This window comes from Micropterus salmoides, unplaced genomic scaffold (genome assembly GCF_014851395.1).
Source record: "Micropterus salmoides isolate LMB-PRFRI ecotype aquatic unplaced genomic scaffold, ASM1485139v1 Ms_hic_scaffold_4, whole genome shotgun sequence".
In the NCBI taxonomy this organism is placed as follows: Eukaryota; Metazoa; Chordata; class Actinopteri; order Centrarchiformes; family Centrarchidae; genus Micropterus; species Micropterus salmoides.
Genome location: NW_024043372.1, coordinates 39,759,267 through 39,777,124, shown reverse-complemented (window position 1 = coordinate 39,777,124; position 17,858 = coordinate 39,759,267). Strand labels below are relative to the sequence as shown.

The window sequence follows — 17,858 nt, the reverse complement described above, 5'->3', positions numbered from 1 at the left end:
GAGAAACACATACAGCCGTATGCCGTACCAGATACAAAAACTGGCTTTAGAAAGTCATAAAATATCATATTGAAACCAGGGAAGAAGTCTTTGGATTGTGCATTAAGTTCACTGTATGTAAAACAACCATTTTCCCCTCTCCTTTGCCTTTCATGTCTCTGCACAGTCCTATCAAAGCAAAATGCCAGCATTTTAAGAAATACTTTCCAATTACTTTACATTCAGATTGCACTTTAATCTTGGAGCTGTGTCTAAAAGTGTCCAAAATATTCTTTATGTTGAACCACTTGGGTTTCTAATGAATAGATCCGAAAATATCGTCAGTAAGGTAAATAAAAACTAAACTACTTTACAACAATTCTTTACACTGAAATGTTTGACTTGTGTGGCTTATTTGTTGTGAGGATGAAACTAAATAAATGGTCTATAAATAGTATCAGATGTGGGAATTTGTATTGTGGTGGTACATTAAAAGGTCTGTGGGGTGGTGATGGTGCAATGGATAAGATACATGCCGTTGGTGTGAGAGACCCGGGTTCAATTCCCCACTGTCACCCATCCACCATTGTGTCCCATTGTGCAACCTCAATTGTAAGTCACTTTGGATAAAAGCGTCAGATAAATGTAAATGTCTGAGTTTCCTAAATTTAAGGAAGTCTGTCACAAATAACCCTAGTACAATATAGCTCAAAATGGGTTTCTGGTCTCTGTTATAGGATAAATGGAACAGGATAAGGAAAAGGATAAAATGTGAACATGTGGAAAATTTTAATTATGAAAAAACAGGATTTAAATATGTTTGTTTTAGGTTTTGATAATACACCTATAGCTAAAACTCTTCAATTGAAGTATCTGTAAAATTGCATTAAAATAAATTTTTCATCACAAACCTGTAATTTTATAGGAAGTTTTCTTTTTTATCCCCATTAAAAGGTGTGAACACCTGTCATTTAACAATAAATTAGATATTACCTTTCTGTAATTTTTCCACTTTGGGGCAATTATCCATCCATCCATCCATCGTCAACCGCTTATCCTGCGTACAGGGGGGGCTGGAGCCAATCCCAGCTGACATCAGGCGTTTGGGGCAATTATATACTATGTTAATCTAACTTGTAATCTAAGAATTATAATAAAAGTCAAAAGCTGTGAAATTACAGTAATTATGGCTGTTTTCAATGATCAAAACTGTGTTTCGACAGTAAACACTTGTAGACACTAAATTTATTTAATGTTTTTATTTTCCAAATATCCATAATTAAAGGAGATATTTGTCAATTAACAAGAAAATCTATGTCAAGTTACAGAACAAATGTTTTTTGTTAAGGTTAACTGTTACTAATTGTACCAAGTTTAAGAAATGTTTTTACAGTATTAAACTTAAATTTAACCCTTTTTTTCTTTTAAATAAGAAAAAAAATATTTGTGAAAATACGGGAAATTCCTGAATGTATTGTAACAGTTTGTTTATGTGAAAAACCCAAAAGGTTTCCTTAAGATAACAGAAATGTTATGGTTATTCACAGCTAGAGGTTTTTCATGTTATTTTACATTAGACATGTAAATTTCCTGTTTATTTTTGTCCATCCATCCATCATCAACCGCTTATCCTGTGTACAGGGTCGTGGGGGCTGGAGCCTATCCCAGCTGACTTTGGGCGAAAGGCAGAGTACACCCTGGACAGATCGCCAGTCCATCGCAGGGCCAGTTTGTTTTTGTAATTTTTTAAAATTTTCATGTATTTCAAAAATACAGGAAAAATCTGTGAAATAAAAAGGAATAAAACTGTCAAAGTACAGATTTTTTTTAGGGTAAGACGCAGAATAGAGGAAGGCAGAGGAATACAAAGACAAGGAGCTATTCCATATGTAACATAGGCCACAGTTTTGTACCATGTAATTAACCATGGCATTACAATGGCACAAGCTGGTCACAGAATGCAGCCTAATGTAAACCGTGCCACAGTGTCTGAAAACAGGTATGTATTCATTATTACAATACTAATAAAAATCTATCAACACCCACTTTGATTTGGCAATGAGTGTCTTGATCCGTTCCAGTTTCTTCTGCTTCTCCTTCTGTTCCTCTGGGCTCAGAGGAATGTTATCCTCCACGTCCAGGTAGCGCTCTGGGATCACAACCTTGTCAGGAGCCATCAGCTACAATAAACATGATGCACATAAAGAAACATGGACACAAATACACTTTTACACCAATTCAGGGTTCAGTATCTTGCGCAAGGACACTTCGACATGCAGCCTGGAACAGGTGATTGAACTGCTGATTTCCCAATTAACAGGCAACCTGCCCTGAGCCACAGCCATCCATTTGAGTCCTTACTGAGCTGTGACACATGCACATAGACAGACAGTAGATGAATTATATGATGTAAGAAAATGTCTCAGGGCCATCAACAGAATTGGTCTCACCTCTTTGCTGATGTCCAGGTCATAGTGTTCTGGTTCAACCTGTGACCGTCTCAGGCGAGCAATTTCTTCCCAAGGGGACTCCTGACCCTGGCCTCGAACCGCTGCCTCCAAGTCTTTGATGTCAATCTCGTGAGCTGTCAGTCGCCTACGAATCTGTCCACACACACACAAATACAGATACTATCAAATCATCCACGAGCTCAAACCTGTTCAAAAACAGGGTGGTGGGGATTGTTCCTTTTCCTACCCCCAATTTAGACTGTTAAGGTCCCCTGCATTGCAGCCCTTTTCAGTTCAGTTGTGCTTTATTGGCATTTTCATTGCTACCTCTGTGTGATGATCTTATTCAAATATTATTGAGGATTGACATGGCCAAAAGTCTCAATATCAACTTTAAAGCTGTCTTCATCTTAGTTGTTTGTGTTTTAACCCATGATACAGACAATAGTCACCTGTGTTACTTTGTTACTGAAGAATACGCCTGGATGTGATGATTATGAGACAAGCCATGAGTGCCTTTTTGTGTAATATCTAAGTGGATTTATGGACACTGAATCCTGACAGAAATGGAAAGAGTAAGTTTCACAAATTCCATCAGTGTGAGTTTATTTTCCTTTTTCTAATTTGACTAACTACTCTGACTCTGAGCTTGTGAAGGCAAATTCTGTCATTCAGGTGACAGGTGAACTTATTAACTCATGCCCTGACACACTAAGTTAAGTGTGCACAAAGTTAATTAAAGCTTCTTAGTTGTCTACAACTGTCATCTGAAAGATTATGTAGCTGGAAGTATATGCACATATTTGATCATACCACTTTGTAGTTGGCTGGAGCCTGGCCGCCTGGGAGGTTTAGACTCCGTCTCTTGTCCCGCACAGAGCTGCTCTGGTTGCGGCGGAGTCGCTCATTCTGCTCCTCCACACTCATCTTCGACTTCACCTCTGCAGGAAACACAGCGCTCTTTGGACGCTCCTGTGACAAAGATGGAGCATAAAAACAATCTTTTCTTTCAATTCAGGCAAGATGTCAGTCCTAGTCCTATTGTCCTATTGCCTGTCACATTTGACCATACAATACTATGAGATACACATAAAACTGAGTTGGAATATGAGAGAAAGAGGTTCAAGTCCTATCTCAAGGAGAGAGGCTATTTTGTCTCACTATCCGAGCAAACCAACATGACGTGTGGAGTTTTCCAAGGTTAAATCCTAGGGCCCCTATGCTTCCATTAGGCTAGATTATATAAAACAATGAAACATTTCATCATTATGCACACTATTATAACACCTTCTATATTTTTGATCTAACATTTGTCGATTAATATTTTACTTTGTATTTCTTGCTTTCAGTGCTTTGTGTAAAACATTTGCCATTGTGTATAAAATGCTGTACAATGTTGGTGAATGTTGTTATTTGGCTCTAGGATTTACATAGTCGAATCAGAATCGTCAAGTCCGGCCTATAGTGGGCTGATAGTCGAATCATGTGTGTTTTTGTGCATACCGTTTGCGAGCGGGGGAGGGGGTTACACACGGTAGCTCCGCTTTAATCTTGAGAAGTTGCAGAGCTGCAGTCTCTTTTCATTCAACTTACACCATAAATTTACAGCTTGCGTGCATTACTGCTGCCGACAACTGCACGCACGTTGCGGTTCCTCGCGGGTCTATTTCAAGTAGCCAGTTATTTTAAAACGATACAATATTCTTTGTGTGGTTCATCAACGGTGACAAATTATCCAAAAGTCCAGACAGCTCGGCACAACACCAGTCAAGCAGGGGCTCTGTCTCTTCAGCAAGTGTTCCTCTTCTGCCACTACACACATACACGCTACGTCTACACATGCACACTAACGACCCAGGGTTAGGGTTACAATTTTGGATTTATTCCCGCACTTTAAAAATATTTATTGAAAGTTTTATTCTTTTTACATGTTTATTTACAGCATTAAACATTGAAATATATATTGTAATAGGCAGTATATTAACTTATTGGGAGAAAACTGGTAGTTCTATGTAAAATCAGACATTGAGCACCCCCATATCGCCAAAATGGTATGATCCTTGTTTCGCTAGCATGGAATCTTCGACTGTTCGGGGTCAGCCCTATTTGGCTCTTTATCTTTTCTTGAAGGAACATACTATGCTGATGCAATTGTATTTACATTTTATTTGTATTATTACTGTATAAGACCATAAAAGTAAATTGTTAAGTCTTGCATAATAATGTATCTTTCTGTCCAAGGCCAACCCCAGATAATGGGACCTTAAACCCATGATCACAAGACAAAACATATTAATAAATTGTTACTTGGGCAAAAACATGAACATGTTAGCACTTATCTATGGTAGTGCTTCTAACTAGATTGAACAAATTTAATTAATAATTAATAATGAGTTGGAAGCATGGCTTACTTTTATGAGGCCATTAAGACTGGAAAGAAATAAGAATAATATCCCAAATATCTGAATATTAACATCTCAACCCCCTTAGCTACTTGAAGATGTATTTTCATGTTATCCTTTCTATTAAGGTTGTAAGTTGGTGGTAATCATAATGTTGCATGGCTGTCTGTTGTCTTGTATGCTAAATATGTGAAAATACTGTAAAACCTAATAATAGTAACACAAGGGGGCACTAATCTAGTTCTCAGACCACAAATGTGAGTATTGGAACAGATCCATGGTCCCCCTGTGAACACTAGTTAAATGGTCCGATGATGTTCAATTCCACACAATGTTTTGTCTGAAGACTTGAGGCTACACTCCTGTGTATGCCAGGGCTTAGATAGACATTTGGAAATTATTTACATGTAGTTTAGGTTGACATACCCTAGAGATTCCATTAGGCACTCTGCCATTACGCCGGGAAACTCCAGCAGAGCTGCTGTGTGATTCGTCGGTGGGGGACTTCGTTCTAGGAGGAACAATGCCAACTGGCAAGGGACACAAGAAGCTCAAAACCAAAGGAAGAAGAGGGAGCTGAGTTCTCAAAACTAATACTAAGGAAATGAATGTGCTAGTCTCACTGAATATAATGATCTTCCTCTGAGAAAGGATCACATGGAAACTTGATGTTTTTTGTACCTTTATTCGTGGTGGATTGTCTGTCCTGGACTTGATCCGGCACGTCACTAATATTGTTCTGTTCTCCAAACTTGGGCTGCAAGATGGAGAAATAACATTATTTGTCATGTAATCAATGTTAAACTGAAGGTGGTTAAACATCTGCTGATTAAATAGAATGCATTAGCTAATGCATTACTTTGTATATTGGGGTCTCATGTTCACACCAGCATGTATATAAATTTTCATACCAAAATAATCTAATTTCAATGGAATCGCAGTGATCAGTGGATTCGCCCACTGAGCTTTTACAAAGTTTAACTAAGGTAAACCTGACTGTGGTGTTGACCAGTTGCAAACCGTCTTGAAAATTTGATTGAACAAAGACAACCTGGGTGTCCAAAATGGACTCTTATTTCTCCTTATACACTGTTCCACAAAAGACATGCAACGTGGTTTGTAGCCAGTCAATTTGTTCCTTTCAGTTAATTGTGTCTACTCATTGTCCAGTTACAGACCCAGGGTAAAAGTTGTCCTTGCAAAGCTTCCAGCACCACCTAATTAGTGAGAATACATGAATGATTTTCACTGTGCTGCTTTCTGGTGTGAGCAAGTACTAACTACCATGACTAAATCACTACCAAGACACTACACAAAAAGGCACATAGAGAGTTTGACAGATGATCTGTGGCTGTAGAGAACTCCACACCTGGTAGCAGGACACAACAAGTGCTAAGTACTGCTCATCCTTGTCAAGAGAGGGCTGTTGCACCAAAGCACCTGCAGTGCATTTTGAACTGAAACGTAACAAAATTTACACTGTTTGTTAAAGCATGCAGCCAACATGGCTTTTAGGAGCAGACGCATTAAAAAGTGCAAAGGGAGAGCAGCCAGGTCAATTACAAGCTGATATGGAGACAGAGTAATAATCAGATGCAATGGGTTAAGCGCTTGAAGAAATGAAAAGAAAGAACATGTGGAATTTGGAGGGAAGAATGGTCTCTGGCAACATTATGTTGACTCATGGGCAGGAGAGGGGCAGAAACACCCAAATACCTTTCTGATGTGGGAATCTTCACCCTCAAGGTAACCATCATCGATGCCCAAGCTGTGTAGCCAGGCGGTGCTGTCAAAGGGCAGGGGAGGGATGGAGGGAGGGAAGGTAAGGGAGGGCTCCAAAGGGTAATAGGACTTGGGAAGGGGAGGCCTTGGGGGAACACTTTCCTAGATCACAATAAAGGAAGGAGGAAAGGAATGAAGGAAAGAAAGGACAGGAGGAAGAGAGAGTGCTGCACATCAGGAGTGATAATAAGCCAGGCAAAGTGCAGAGCAGAACGGACTCATGGCAATGATTCTGTGGAATGGGGTCTTGATCCTATTTCAAGGAGTTAGATGTGAAAATCCCCAGGTGGCCAGTGGAATATCTGACAGCTTCTCTAATTACTTAAATCCACAGTTCATTAAAGGCTCTATGAAACAGCCTCAACATTTCACATCATTACCATATAAGTCATTTACTGAAGAAAAAAATGATCAGGCTGATTTTTAGGCTGTGTAATATTTTAACAGCATTGCATTGTAAAGAAACAGATTAGGTCCTTCTTGAGAAGTGGAATTGAAAGGGTAATGTTTGCCATTGCTACTTAAGAGAAAACTTGTACTGCAGCACTTGTACTGTAGTCCAACACGTAATTATTAAACTAAACCAAACTGACAACCCTGTGATCAGTAGATGACCCACAGGTGGTAACCTCAGCCACAAGTGAACCCTTAATTTTATTAAAATATTCTAGCTTCAATCTCATCCAATATCTTTATGTGCACAAAGCACAACAGTGCCAAATAGCGTTATTTGAGAAAATAGATCAGGGATGTATGCAAACTCTTTCTATTTAATGGGATCCCTGTAGAGCAGTTAAAGAATGAGCATTGGCAACTGAAAGGTTAGATGAGAATGATGTCTGCAAAAGCAGTTACTGTAACAGCACCAATAGTGTTACAAAAGGGGACAAAAGAACAAAAATGATGACCTTTAGCAATGGCAGCGTAAAATATTTATGATAAAATATTGTCCCTGTATTTACAATATTAAAAATCAGAACAGATGAAATTTGGAATGATCAGAATCAACTGTGAAGTGGTGTCCTTTTCTTTAAAGATGGGTCTGCATGAACACTTTACCTCGGTTATTGCTAGATAAATCAGACTGTGTTACAGCACAGATTATTGGAGCAATGCCAAGTCCCCCTTTATTGTTGGGGTATGTAAGAGGCCTAGCACCTTCACCAGCATGACATAATGACCGAGAAGCTAACTGGTTATGGTGTTGGGTTTCAGGGCTAGCAGTTCTACAACAAGGGACTGAAGGCGTATAAAGATCTGGGCTGTAGCGTAATGATAAAACATCAGTCCGATAGGAGTCCTGGAGAAGCAGGATCTGGGATTCAGGCATAGAAAAGCGTCTGTTGGAGGACAGGTTTCTGAGGCCTTCATGGTACCCTGGTGTGATGTGATATGGTTTGGAGTCTGGATAGACATCTTTTCTGAGGCCAATCTTGACTTCTTGGCTGCAAATATTTGAGGTTAACCAACTAACTTCCTGAAGATCAGAGAAAGTTTGGGCTGTGTCTGATTGCTGATTGGGGTATTTGGTGTCCTGGCATTGTATTTGTTCTCCAGCTCTGACTTTGGCTGGATTTATAGGTTGGTCAAAGTTTGAGTTGGTTCTACAATTGATGTTAAGGTCCGTTTCCTCTATGACAGGGTCTAATCTACCCAAGGACTCCCTAAGATTTTGGAAAGCTAGGGAGAGCTGAGGAAAGGTGTGGTCATGGGTTTCAAAACTATAGTACTTCATATTTTCTGCAGGCAGGTTTGTGTCAGGTTCTGTGTAACTTCTGGGTCTACACCTAGGCTTAGGGTCAGTTTTATAATGAGGCACTATACATGACTTGGGTCGGGGTTTAGGGTTTGATCTTTTACGCACTTCAGGGTTGGTTCTAGAGTCTGAGCATGGGCCTGTGCCAGGTTTTGGATTGGGGTTGGTCCCCAGCTGGGTGTATCCGGTGCTTACCTCCGGGCCCAGCTGTTTTGTTGGGGAGGCCTGGGAGCCGGGAACTGGGGAGAAGGGGCTGAGTGGACTGGTGAGGCTTATTGAGCTCAGGGGACTGGCTGGACTATTGGTGCTAAAGGAACCTGATGCACCGCCGACCACTGTGCAAGAGAAAGAAAGGGAGGTGGGGTGGCAGGGATAGAGTCATTAGAATATACACTGGTGTTGGTACTGGTGTTTCCACTAAATAAACACATGGTTATTTTCCAGCTCCAGTAAGTTACCTCTGTGCTTGGCTGTGTCAGTGCCACGCGATGAGTTATTCTTGTGCAGTCCCTCTAATACATCCTGGACTCTCCAAAACTCTTTCTGGATGTGCTTACGAACCAGTTCACTCTGCAAAAACATAGTACAAACAAAACTGAAACAAAACTAGAAAAACAATTTTCAATGATTGTTAGTAACATATATACATACTATATATATATAAAGCTGATTTTTTATATGTATATGTAAATTGTGTTTTTAAAAAATAGTGATGATGACAGTGTGACCTTTTACCTGCCCTCCTGCATTAAGCTGCTCCCATAGATCTCCATGAATGGCGCTGGCCTCATCCTCTAATGCTTCAAACTCCATACGAGTGGTGGTTAAAGCCTGGGAGAGTTACAAATAAAGGTAGCCAGAATCAGATGACGTTTTTTACATCTGTGCCTTGCTTTTCTGACATGAATGTCTTTAACTTTCAAATTGAATTGTGTATAAATAAAAACAGATGTGAAAGTTAGGCTTTTTCTTACAACCTGGCTCTTGGTTTTGTATTTGGGCCTCTCCTTACCTCAACTATCAAAACAAAAGCTATCAAATTCACTGCTGCAACACTGGTAGACACAGCTTTATAACAGTGTCTATCTAGGGTTTTTTTAGGATCACAAATACGATCCTGAATATGTTTAGCAGTGTCTTACACTGGAGGCCTGGGAGAGCTCCCCTCTGATGTTGATGAGCTGATTCTGAAGGGTTTCCTTTTTGAACTGCAGCTTTTCCATGGCCAAAGGCTGATTATGGTACAGCTCCATCTCCTGATGAGTTGCCACCAGCGCTTCCTCCAAGCTGTCCTGGGAACAGCAAGCATGGCAAGAAAGAAAGGACAAGTTTATTGCAAATGAACTTTCCTGACCTTTTCCCTAAACGGAAACAATGGGTGAAGAATTCCAACTCACTACTTTGAGTCTCAAAGCCATATTCCAGGTAATTGTACAAGTTGCAGCTGGAAAAGAGCTAATAATGCTTTTATCCCTATAATATTTGATGTTAAAACATATAACAACAGATCAATTTGAACGTTAACAGGTTCTGGGTTGAAAGTGTAAATGTTTCAAATGTATGTAGAATGTTATAAAATGAAAACAATAAGTGGGTGTATGTTATCCCAAGTGACTGTATATGCTGAGTGACCAGAAATATAGTGCAAACGAATAGGAAAATTAAATGTGGACTCTTAAACATCAGATCTCTCTCTTCTAAAGGTGTACTAGTAAATGAACTAATATCAGATTATGATATTGATTTATTTTGTCTTACTGAAACCTGGCTGGGTGATGGAGAATATGTTAGCCTAAATGAATCCACCCCTCCCAGTCATATTAATACTCACATTCCTCGAGGCACAGGCCGAGGAGGTGGAGTTGCAGCTATCTTCGACTCTAGCCTACTAATCAGCTCTAAACCTAAACTAAATTATAACTCATTTGAAAGCCTTGTTCTTGGTCTTTCACACCCAAGTTGGAAATCACTGCAACCAATTCTATTTGTTATAGTGTACCGAGCACCTGGTCCGTACTCTGAATTCTTATCTGAATTTGCAGTTTTTGTCAACCTTAGTCCTTAAAACAACAAAGTTATTATCATAGGGGATTTTAATATTCATGTGGACGTTGAGAATGACAGCTTTAGTAGTGCGTTTATCACTCTGTTAGATTCCACTGGCTTCTCTCAGAGTGTTCATGAACCGACTCACTCACACCCTGGACCCTGCTCTTGTATATGGTATTGAAATTGAACATTTAATAGTGTTCCCACAGAATCCCTCTTTATCTGACCACTGTTTGATAACTTTTGAGCTTGTATTGCTGAACTACACGCCATTGGGCAAAAAGTTTATACAAGATGTCTGTCTGATAGTGCTGTAGCTAAATTTAAGGATGCGATTCCATCAGCTCTAAATAAGATCACAAAGTAACGGAGGACTCCTATGCTAATTTCAGTCCCTCCCAAATCGATCATCTTGTTGATAGTGCTGAAGGCTCGATGCGAATGACACTCGACTCTGTTACCCCTCTAAATATATCGTGGAAAACTTGAGAGGAATTGGCGTTCCACCAAACTGGAAAATTCTCATTTAATTTGGCAAGATAGTCTTAAAAGTTATAGGAAGGCCCTCAATGCCAGAGCAGCGTACTACTCGTCATTAATAGAGGAAAATAGGAACAACCCCAGGTTTCTTTTCAGCACTGTAGCCAGGCTGACAGAGAGCCACAGCTCTATTGAGCCAAGTATTCCCATAGCTCTTAGTAGTTACGACTTCATGAGCTTCTTTAATGATAAGATTATAACTATTAGAAACAAAATTCACCAAGACCTGCCCTCAACTGGCACCAACTTATCTCTAAATTCAGGAACCTTAGAAACAGCTGTAAAACCAGATACTGTATGTTTAGACTGCTTTGCTTCCCTCAATCTTTACCAACTAACTTCAATAATTTCTTCATCTAAACCATCAACCTTGATCCAGATGTTTTAGCCAACTATTGACCTATATATCTAACCTTCCATTTCTCTCTAAGATCCTTGAGAAAGCAGTCGCCAAACAGCTGTGTGACTTTCTACAGAGCAATAGTTTATTTGAGGATTTTCAGTCAGGATTTAGAGTTCATCATAGCACAGAGTCAGCACTGGTGAAAATTACTAACAACCTCCTAATTGCATCAGACAAAGGACTTGTCTCTGTACTGGTTTTATTAGATCTTAGAGCTGCATTTGATTCCACTGACCATCATATCCTATGATCCTATCCTAATCCTACAGAGACTGGAGGATTTCATTGGCATTAAAGGAACCGCTCTTAGCTGGTTTAAGTCTTATTTATCAGATCGATTTCAGTTTGTACATGTTAACAATGAGTCCTCCATGCACGCCAAAGTTAGTCATGGAGTTCCACAAGGATCTGTGCTCGGACCAATCATCTTCACTTTATATATGCTTCCTTTAGGCAATATTATCAGGAAACACTCCATAAACTTTCATTGTTATGCAGATGATACTCAGTTATATCTATCGATCAAGCCAGATGAAACTCATCAGTTAGCTAAACTTCAAATGTGCCTTCAGGATGTTAAAACCTGGATGACCTGTAATTTTCTAATGTTAAACTCAGATAAAACTGAAGTTATTGTTCTAGGGCCCAAGCACCTCCGTGACGCATTATCTAAAGATATAGTTTCCCTTGATGGCATCGCCCTGGCCTCCAGCACCACTGTGAGGAATCTTGTAGTTATCTTTGACCAGGACATGTCGTTTAAGTCTCAGGTTAAGCAAATTTCAAGGACCGCCTTTTTTCACCTACGTAATATTGCAAAAATCAGGAACATCCAGTCTAAAAAGTTCATGCATTTGTTACTTCTAGGCTGGATTACTGCAATTCCTTATTATCAGGCTGCTCGAAAAAGTCCATTAAGACTCTTCAGCTGATCCAGAATGCTGCAGCACGTGTTCTGACAGGAACACATGGCTCCGGTTGTAGCTTCTCTGCATTGGCTTGCAGTAAAATCCAGAATAGAATTTAAAATCCTTCTTCTCACCTACAAAGCTCTTAATGGTCAGGCACCATCTTATCTTAAAGAGCTCATAGTACCTTACTACCCCACCGGAGCACTTGTGGTTCCTAGAGTCTCCAAAAGTAGACTGTGAGCCAGAGGTTCAGCTATCAAGCTCCTCTCCTGTGGAACCAGGTTCCAGTGTGGGTTCAGGAGGCAGACACCATCTCTACATTTAAAAGTAGGCTTAAGATTTTCCTCTTTGATAAAGCTTATAGTTAGGGCTGGCTCAGGTGAGTCCTGAACCATCCCTTAGTTATGCTGCTATAGGCCTAGACTGCTGGGGGATTTCCCATGATGCACTGGGCTCCTCTCTCCTCTACTTTCTCTTCCTCTGTATGCAACCTCATCCCATTAATGCATGTTACTAACTCGACTTCTCCCCTTTCTGGTAGTCTTGTGCTTTCTCGTCCCTCTCCTCTCTCCTCCTATCACTTCCTGCAGGTGTTTCTGGCTCTGAAGCTGTGGTGTCTGGATCTGTGGTTGCGAGTCACCTGCTGCCCCTGTGTTCCTGCTCGACACCCTCTGCTACAACTATTGTTACTAGTCCTATTGTTATTATTGTTATTATAATCATTAACATTATGATTATTATCATTAACACTACTGTAAATATCTGTACCATTATTCATTCAGTCTATAGCAACATTACCTTTACTGTCTGTACCTCTGTGTGTATATTGTGTAGGCTACCTCCCTCCCCCCTCTCTCTCCTTCCATCCCCCTCCCTCTTCCTCTCTCTCTCTCTCTCTCTCTCTCTCTCTCTCCCTCTCTCTCTCACCCCCAACCGGTCGAGGCAGATGGCCGCCCACCCTGAGCCATTGTTCTGCTCGAGGTTTCTGCCTCTTAAAAGGACGTTTTTCCTTGCCTCTGTCGCCTAGTGCTTGCTCTTGGTGGGAACTGTTGGGTTTCTGTAAGTATCATCATAGAGTACGGTCTAGACCTGCTCTTTTATGAAAAGCACTCAGAGACAACTGTTGTTGTGATTTGGCTCTATATAAATAAAATTGAATTGAATTGAAATGTAGAATGCTTTACATACAGTAATGAAATACAACTGCTCAAATATTTGTGTCAGAGAGTTACTGATTCAACTCAGTGGTCATTTATTATAGTGTAGTTAGTGGGGTTGTGGGGTTGTGGTATTGGATTGTGGGAAACAAAATAATAAAAACAATTTTCAATGTAAAGACATCCCACACAACAGCACCACAAAGTGCACCTTCAAAAAGGACAAAATGGACAAACTTTAGTACTAACAAAATTTTACATTTTGGCTAAGGTATTCGTTGCAGAGTTATTATATGGCACTGTTTCAATTTTTCTGATTAATGACAATCGTTACATATAAGTTTTATGGGTTTCCTTCAGTATAGCTGATTCTCACAACTATTGTGGTAAGAAGTGTTAAAAGCACAGATAACTTTATAGTTTTTATTAGAACAGCACACATTTGGTTAGCTTCACAATGCAAAACATTTGTTAAACAGTATAATACTGTGAGGAATATGATGTACCTTGTCCATTCTCAGTCTGTGGACAACAGCCTCGTGGTCTTTCAGAATTCCGTTCTGCTCACACAGTCGACCCAAGAGTTTCTGTGTCAGACAGGTCAACAGGTGGTTACCACATGTGCTTTGTAGAAACCAGGAAGAAAACATAAAACAAAGAGACTACAAGAATGTATCTGAGTGAGTACATGCTCGCACTATAGAGCAGTCTGTGTTCTAGGTCATCCCAAACGTGTTTGAATGGGGTTGAGGTAAGGGCTCTGTGCAGGTCAGTCAAGTTTACACCAAACTAGAGCCCGATCGATTGGCTGAAATGAGCCAATTGCATTTAAATCGGTATCAGCGTTTATAACAGCTGATTAATGAATATTAAAAAAGAAAGGGAGAGACAGATCCTTCACTCATGCCATGGTTGTTGCGTAGTTTCCCACCAGTGGGCACTCTGCAGCTCCCCTGTTAACAACACTGTGCATCACATAACAAAACAATCAGCTGACCGACAGTATGTGATCACGGTGAGTTGATTATTCTTCATGTAAAATACATAACTTAAATAATGAAAACATTCATGTGTGGCAGTTCAAGGGGGTGGTGATGGGGCAGTGGATAAGACACATGCCTTTGGTGTGAGAGACCTTGGTTCGAATCCACTGGGGGACACCATTGTGTCCCTGAGCAATACATTTAACCCCTAGTTGCTCCAGAGGCGTACAACCTCTGACATACATAGCAATTGTAAGTCGCTTTGGATAAAAGCATCAGCTAAATGAAGCGAACGGTCCTCTCATTTCTCCCTAGTTCATTACTTCTAAATATTCTCTTAACATCAATTACAGCCGCTGCACAATAGTAAATGAGATTAGTCACAAAACTAGCTATAGCTTAAACTATGATGATGTTGTTCTAATTATACTCGGTGTGCCAGAAATGATTAAACAAGAGTGGACATGTAAGTAAAAGTTAGCTGAACAAGTAGCTAACACGGCTTCCTGTTATTTAGCTCCTCCAATTTTTCAAATGTGATATGTTAGTGTGAAATCTCAAAGTTGCAGGTCCTCATTGTAGACTGTCTTTTAGTATTAGATGCATTCAAGAGCAGCCTTTCCCCAGGGTCACTGTATCGTAGATGGTATGTTTAGAGCCAGATGGTGGTTAAAACATGGTTTCTCGTAGCATTGGATAGAATTAAAGAGTGCTGGTTAAGGGATAAAGTAATATGCTATATGTGAATATGCTACATTGAAAGTAGTTATCTACTATTAGCTATTAATATCAGACTGTTCGAAGTGTAGTTTATACAAAAAGGGGTCTACTATCCAGAGGTGTGGACTTTAATCACATGACTTGTATAGCTGGACATATTATTACTAAATTGACCACAGAGAAAAACGACGTTAAAGGGTACCCAGTGCATTAAAAAGCAACACTTGTCTGAAATATTTGTATACTTCAGCATTCAGAGTAGGTGCATAGAACACAGACCAAATTTGGGTGTTCAGGGGTGTTCACATACTTTTGGCCATGCAGTGTGAATCATCTGAGTGTGTATGTATTTATTATATGTCCCTTACACTGGTTTCAATCTCATTGAGTTTCAGTGTGGGGTGTAACTCTCTGCTGTAGACATCATGGAAAGGAGGCACCTGCGAAAACAAAGAGTGAACAAATCACTAGCTGCTCCATTAAGAGGAAAGCAAAAGTTCAATGTTTACATCTTGTTCTTTATTCTGAGAAATGTAAAGCTGCATTTATTTAGAAAACCATCAAGATCAACATGTCTTTTGCAGGCAAGGACATCTAAATGAAGAAACCTCTGCCAATAACGACATTATTGATTTGCAATGAGCTATTAGTGCTTATTTTGCTGCCTGGGTTTTTAGGTTTTCTGCAGCAGATGGCAGTTAATTAAGACAAAAATACAGCATTTAATGTCTGCCATCAGTTTGATGGGAAGAACTCCATGGAGCCATTCTTCAGCCTGATATACGTAAACAACATGTTAGCATACTGATAACGCATATCTACACATTGCCTCATCTGTCTCAGAATGAAGAACTCCGCCCCAGCCACACCAGCACACCCCCATCATACCCTGAACACAATTGTTACATCCACATTTACAGAGTGTCCAAGATCTGTGATTGAATGGGAACATGATGAAGGGAACAGAATGTTGAATTACTTTAGTATTGTGACTGAAGACACTGATGCCTGAAACCAGTCATTGAAACAGCACCATGTAAAGAGTGATGTGACACATTAGCTTAATGACTTAAAGAGGCTTCCCAATAGACTGGAAGTGATATGTGAATGTGTGTTGTAAGTTTGAAGAGGTCAACAAGATTGTACACAACAACAGAGTGCAACAGCATGGGATTCCAGCAGGAGCCTTTAATGGCATGCTATTCACCATGCATGCGGAAGACACCTTGTATGACCTGGTTTGTTTGAAGCCCTTAACTCAAGGACTATGAAATATAGTTTAGTTATTTGAAACTATGCTAAGTTACAGTATAATGCATTGGCGGTACAGTCTTCAATGCCTATTTGATTATGAATCTTTTATTAAACCTCTTACCATTCCTGTAAAATTCTTGCAAAATGCCTATTCAAGGCATATCCAAAGTAACTGAATGTAGTTCTCGAACCATTTGAAGTAAATGCATGGTTTTGGCCTTCTCTGAAAGATAACACTGAAGTGATGAATGTAAATGTTCCGTAATTGTATAGCGCCTTTCTAGTCTTTTCAACCACTCAAAACGCTTTTACCCTACATCTGCATTCACCATTCACACACATTCATACACTGGCGGAACAGCCGCCAGGGGCAATTTGGGGTTCAGTATCTTGCCCAAGGACACTTCGACATGCAGCCTGGGGGAGCTGGGGATTGAATCGCCGACCTTCCGATTAATGGCCAACCCGCCCTACCCCCTGAGCCACAGACGCCCAAAAAGTCAGAATCACCCTACTAAAAGTACTACTGGAATTGATTAACAGGTAGGTAGGTAGGTTTATTGTCACAATATAACAAGTTATAGAGTGAAATTGTGTTTTGTAACCCCCTTCTGCTACATAGCAGACAATATACATATATAAAGAATCACTGGTAAAAATGGTTATAGAGATAAACTATAATCAGTGGAGCAGTTCGGAGGATGAATTAGAGTTTAAGAGTCTGACAGCTTGGGGGAAAAGCTACTCTGCAGCAGAAACTTCTATATCTCTTCCCAGAAGGCAGCAGGGTGAACAGGCTGTGGCTGGGTGGGTACTGTCCTTTAGTATCATTTGGGCTCTGTGTAGACACCTCACCTCACCGATATCACTGATGCTCAGGAGATGGGTAACAATGATCTTCTGAGCAGTTTTAATCACCCGCTGCAGAGCCCTCCGGTCCTGGGCTGTGCACATCCCATGCCAGCTAGTGATGTTTCCAGTCAGGATGCTTTCTATTGCTCCTCTGTAAAAGCTGACAAGAACTTGATGTGGGAGTTTGGCCTTCTTAAGTTTCCTCAAGTAATACAGTCGTATCCGAGTTTTCTTCACCAGCGTGGAGATGTGAGCTGACCATGTCAGGTTCTCTGTGATGCTGATTCCCAGGAGCCTGAAACTGTGGACCTGCTCCACCTCAGCACCACTGATGTAGACAGGAGTGTGTGTCTTTATCTCCTTGTTCCTAAAATCAATGATCAGCTCCTTAGTTTTGCTGACATTGAGCAGTATGTTGTTCTCTGAGCACCACTCTACAAGAATATTTCATTTCATTTATTAGGATCCCCATTAGCTGTAGCTGAAGCAACAGCTATTCTTCCTGGAGTCCACACAGACAAAAACTCTATACAGTGTAGTACACAATTACAAAAAGTCACACATACCAACACAACAAAGACAATACAAACATACACAAACACAATACAACACACTACATA

At 40.2% G+C, this 17,858-nt stretch overlaps 1 protein-coding gene across 6 annotated transcripts in view; it reads right to left on the bottom strand.

Annotated features, from left to right (window-relative positions):
- Nucleotides 1-17,858, bottom strand: part of plekha6 (pleckstrin homology domain containing, family A member 6) — a 110,485-nt gene that overhangs the window by 7,770 nt on the left and 84,857 nt on the right. For 5 of the 6 annotated variants that reach the window (XM_038697632.1, XM_038697634.1, XM_038697633.1 and 2 more), the window contains 12 exons: nt 15,501-15,572; nt 13,936-14,016; nt 9,512-9,661; nt 9,105-9,200; nt 8,828-8,939; nt 8,565-8,704; nt 6,548-6,715; nt 5,513-5,588; nt 5,258-5,361; nt 3,243-3,401; nt 2,430-2,582; nt 2,026-2,159 (listed from right to left, as the gene is read on the bottom strand). In XM_038697632.1, the coding sequence (XP_038553560.1) occupies nt 2,026-2,159; nt 2,430-2,582; nt 3,243-3,401; nt 5,258-5,361; nt 5,513-5,588; nt 6,548-6,715; nt 8,565-8,704; nt 8,828-8,939; nt 9,105-9,200; nt 9,512-9,661; nt 13,936-14,016; nt 15,501-15,572 (1,445 nt within the window). The remainder of the gene's footprint in view (nt 1-2,025; nt 2,160-2,429; nt 2,583-3,242; nt 3,402-5,257; nt 5,362-5,512; nt 5,589-6,547; nt 6,716-8,564; nt 8,705-8,827; nt 8,940-9,104; nt 9,201-9,511; nt 9,662-13,935; nt 14,017-15,500; nt 15,573-17,858) is intronic. The other variant, XM_038697635.1, reaches the window with a different exon arrangement.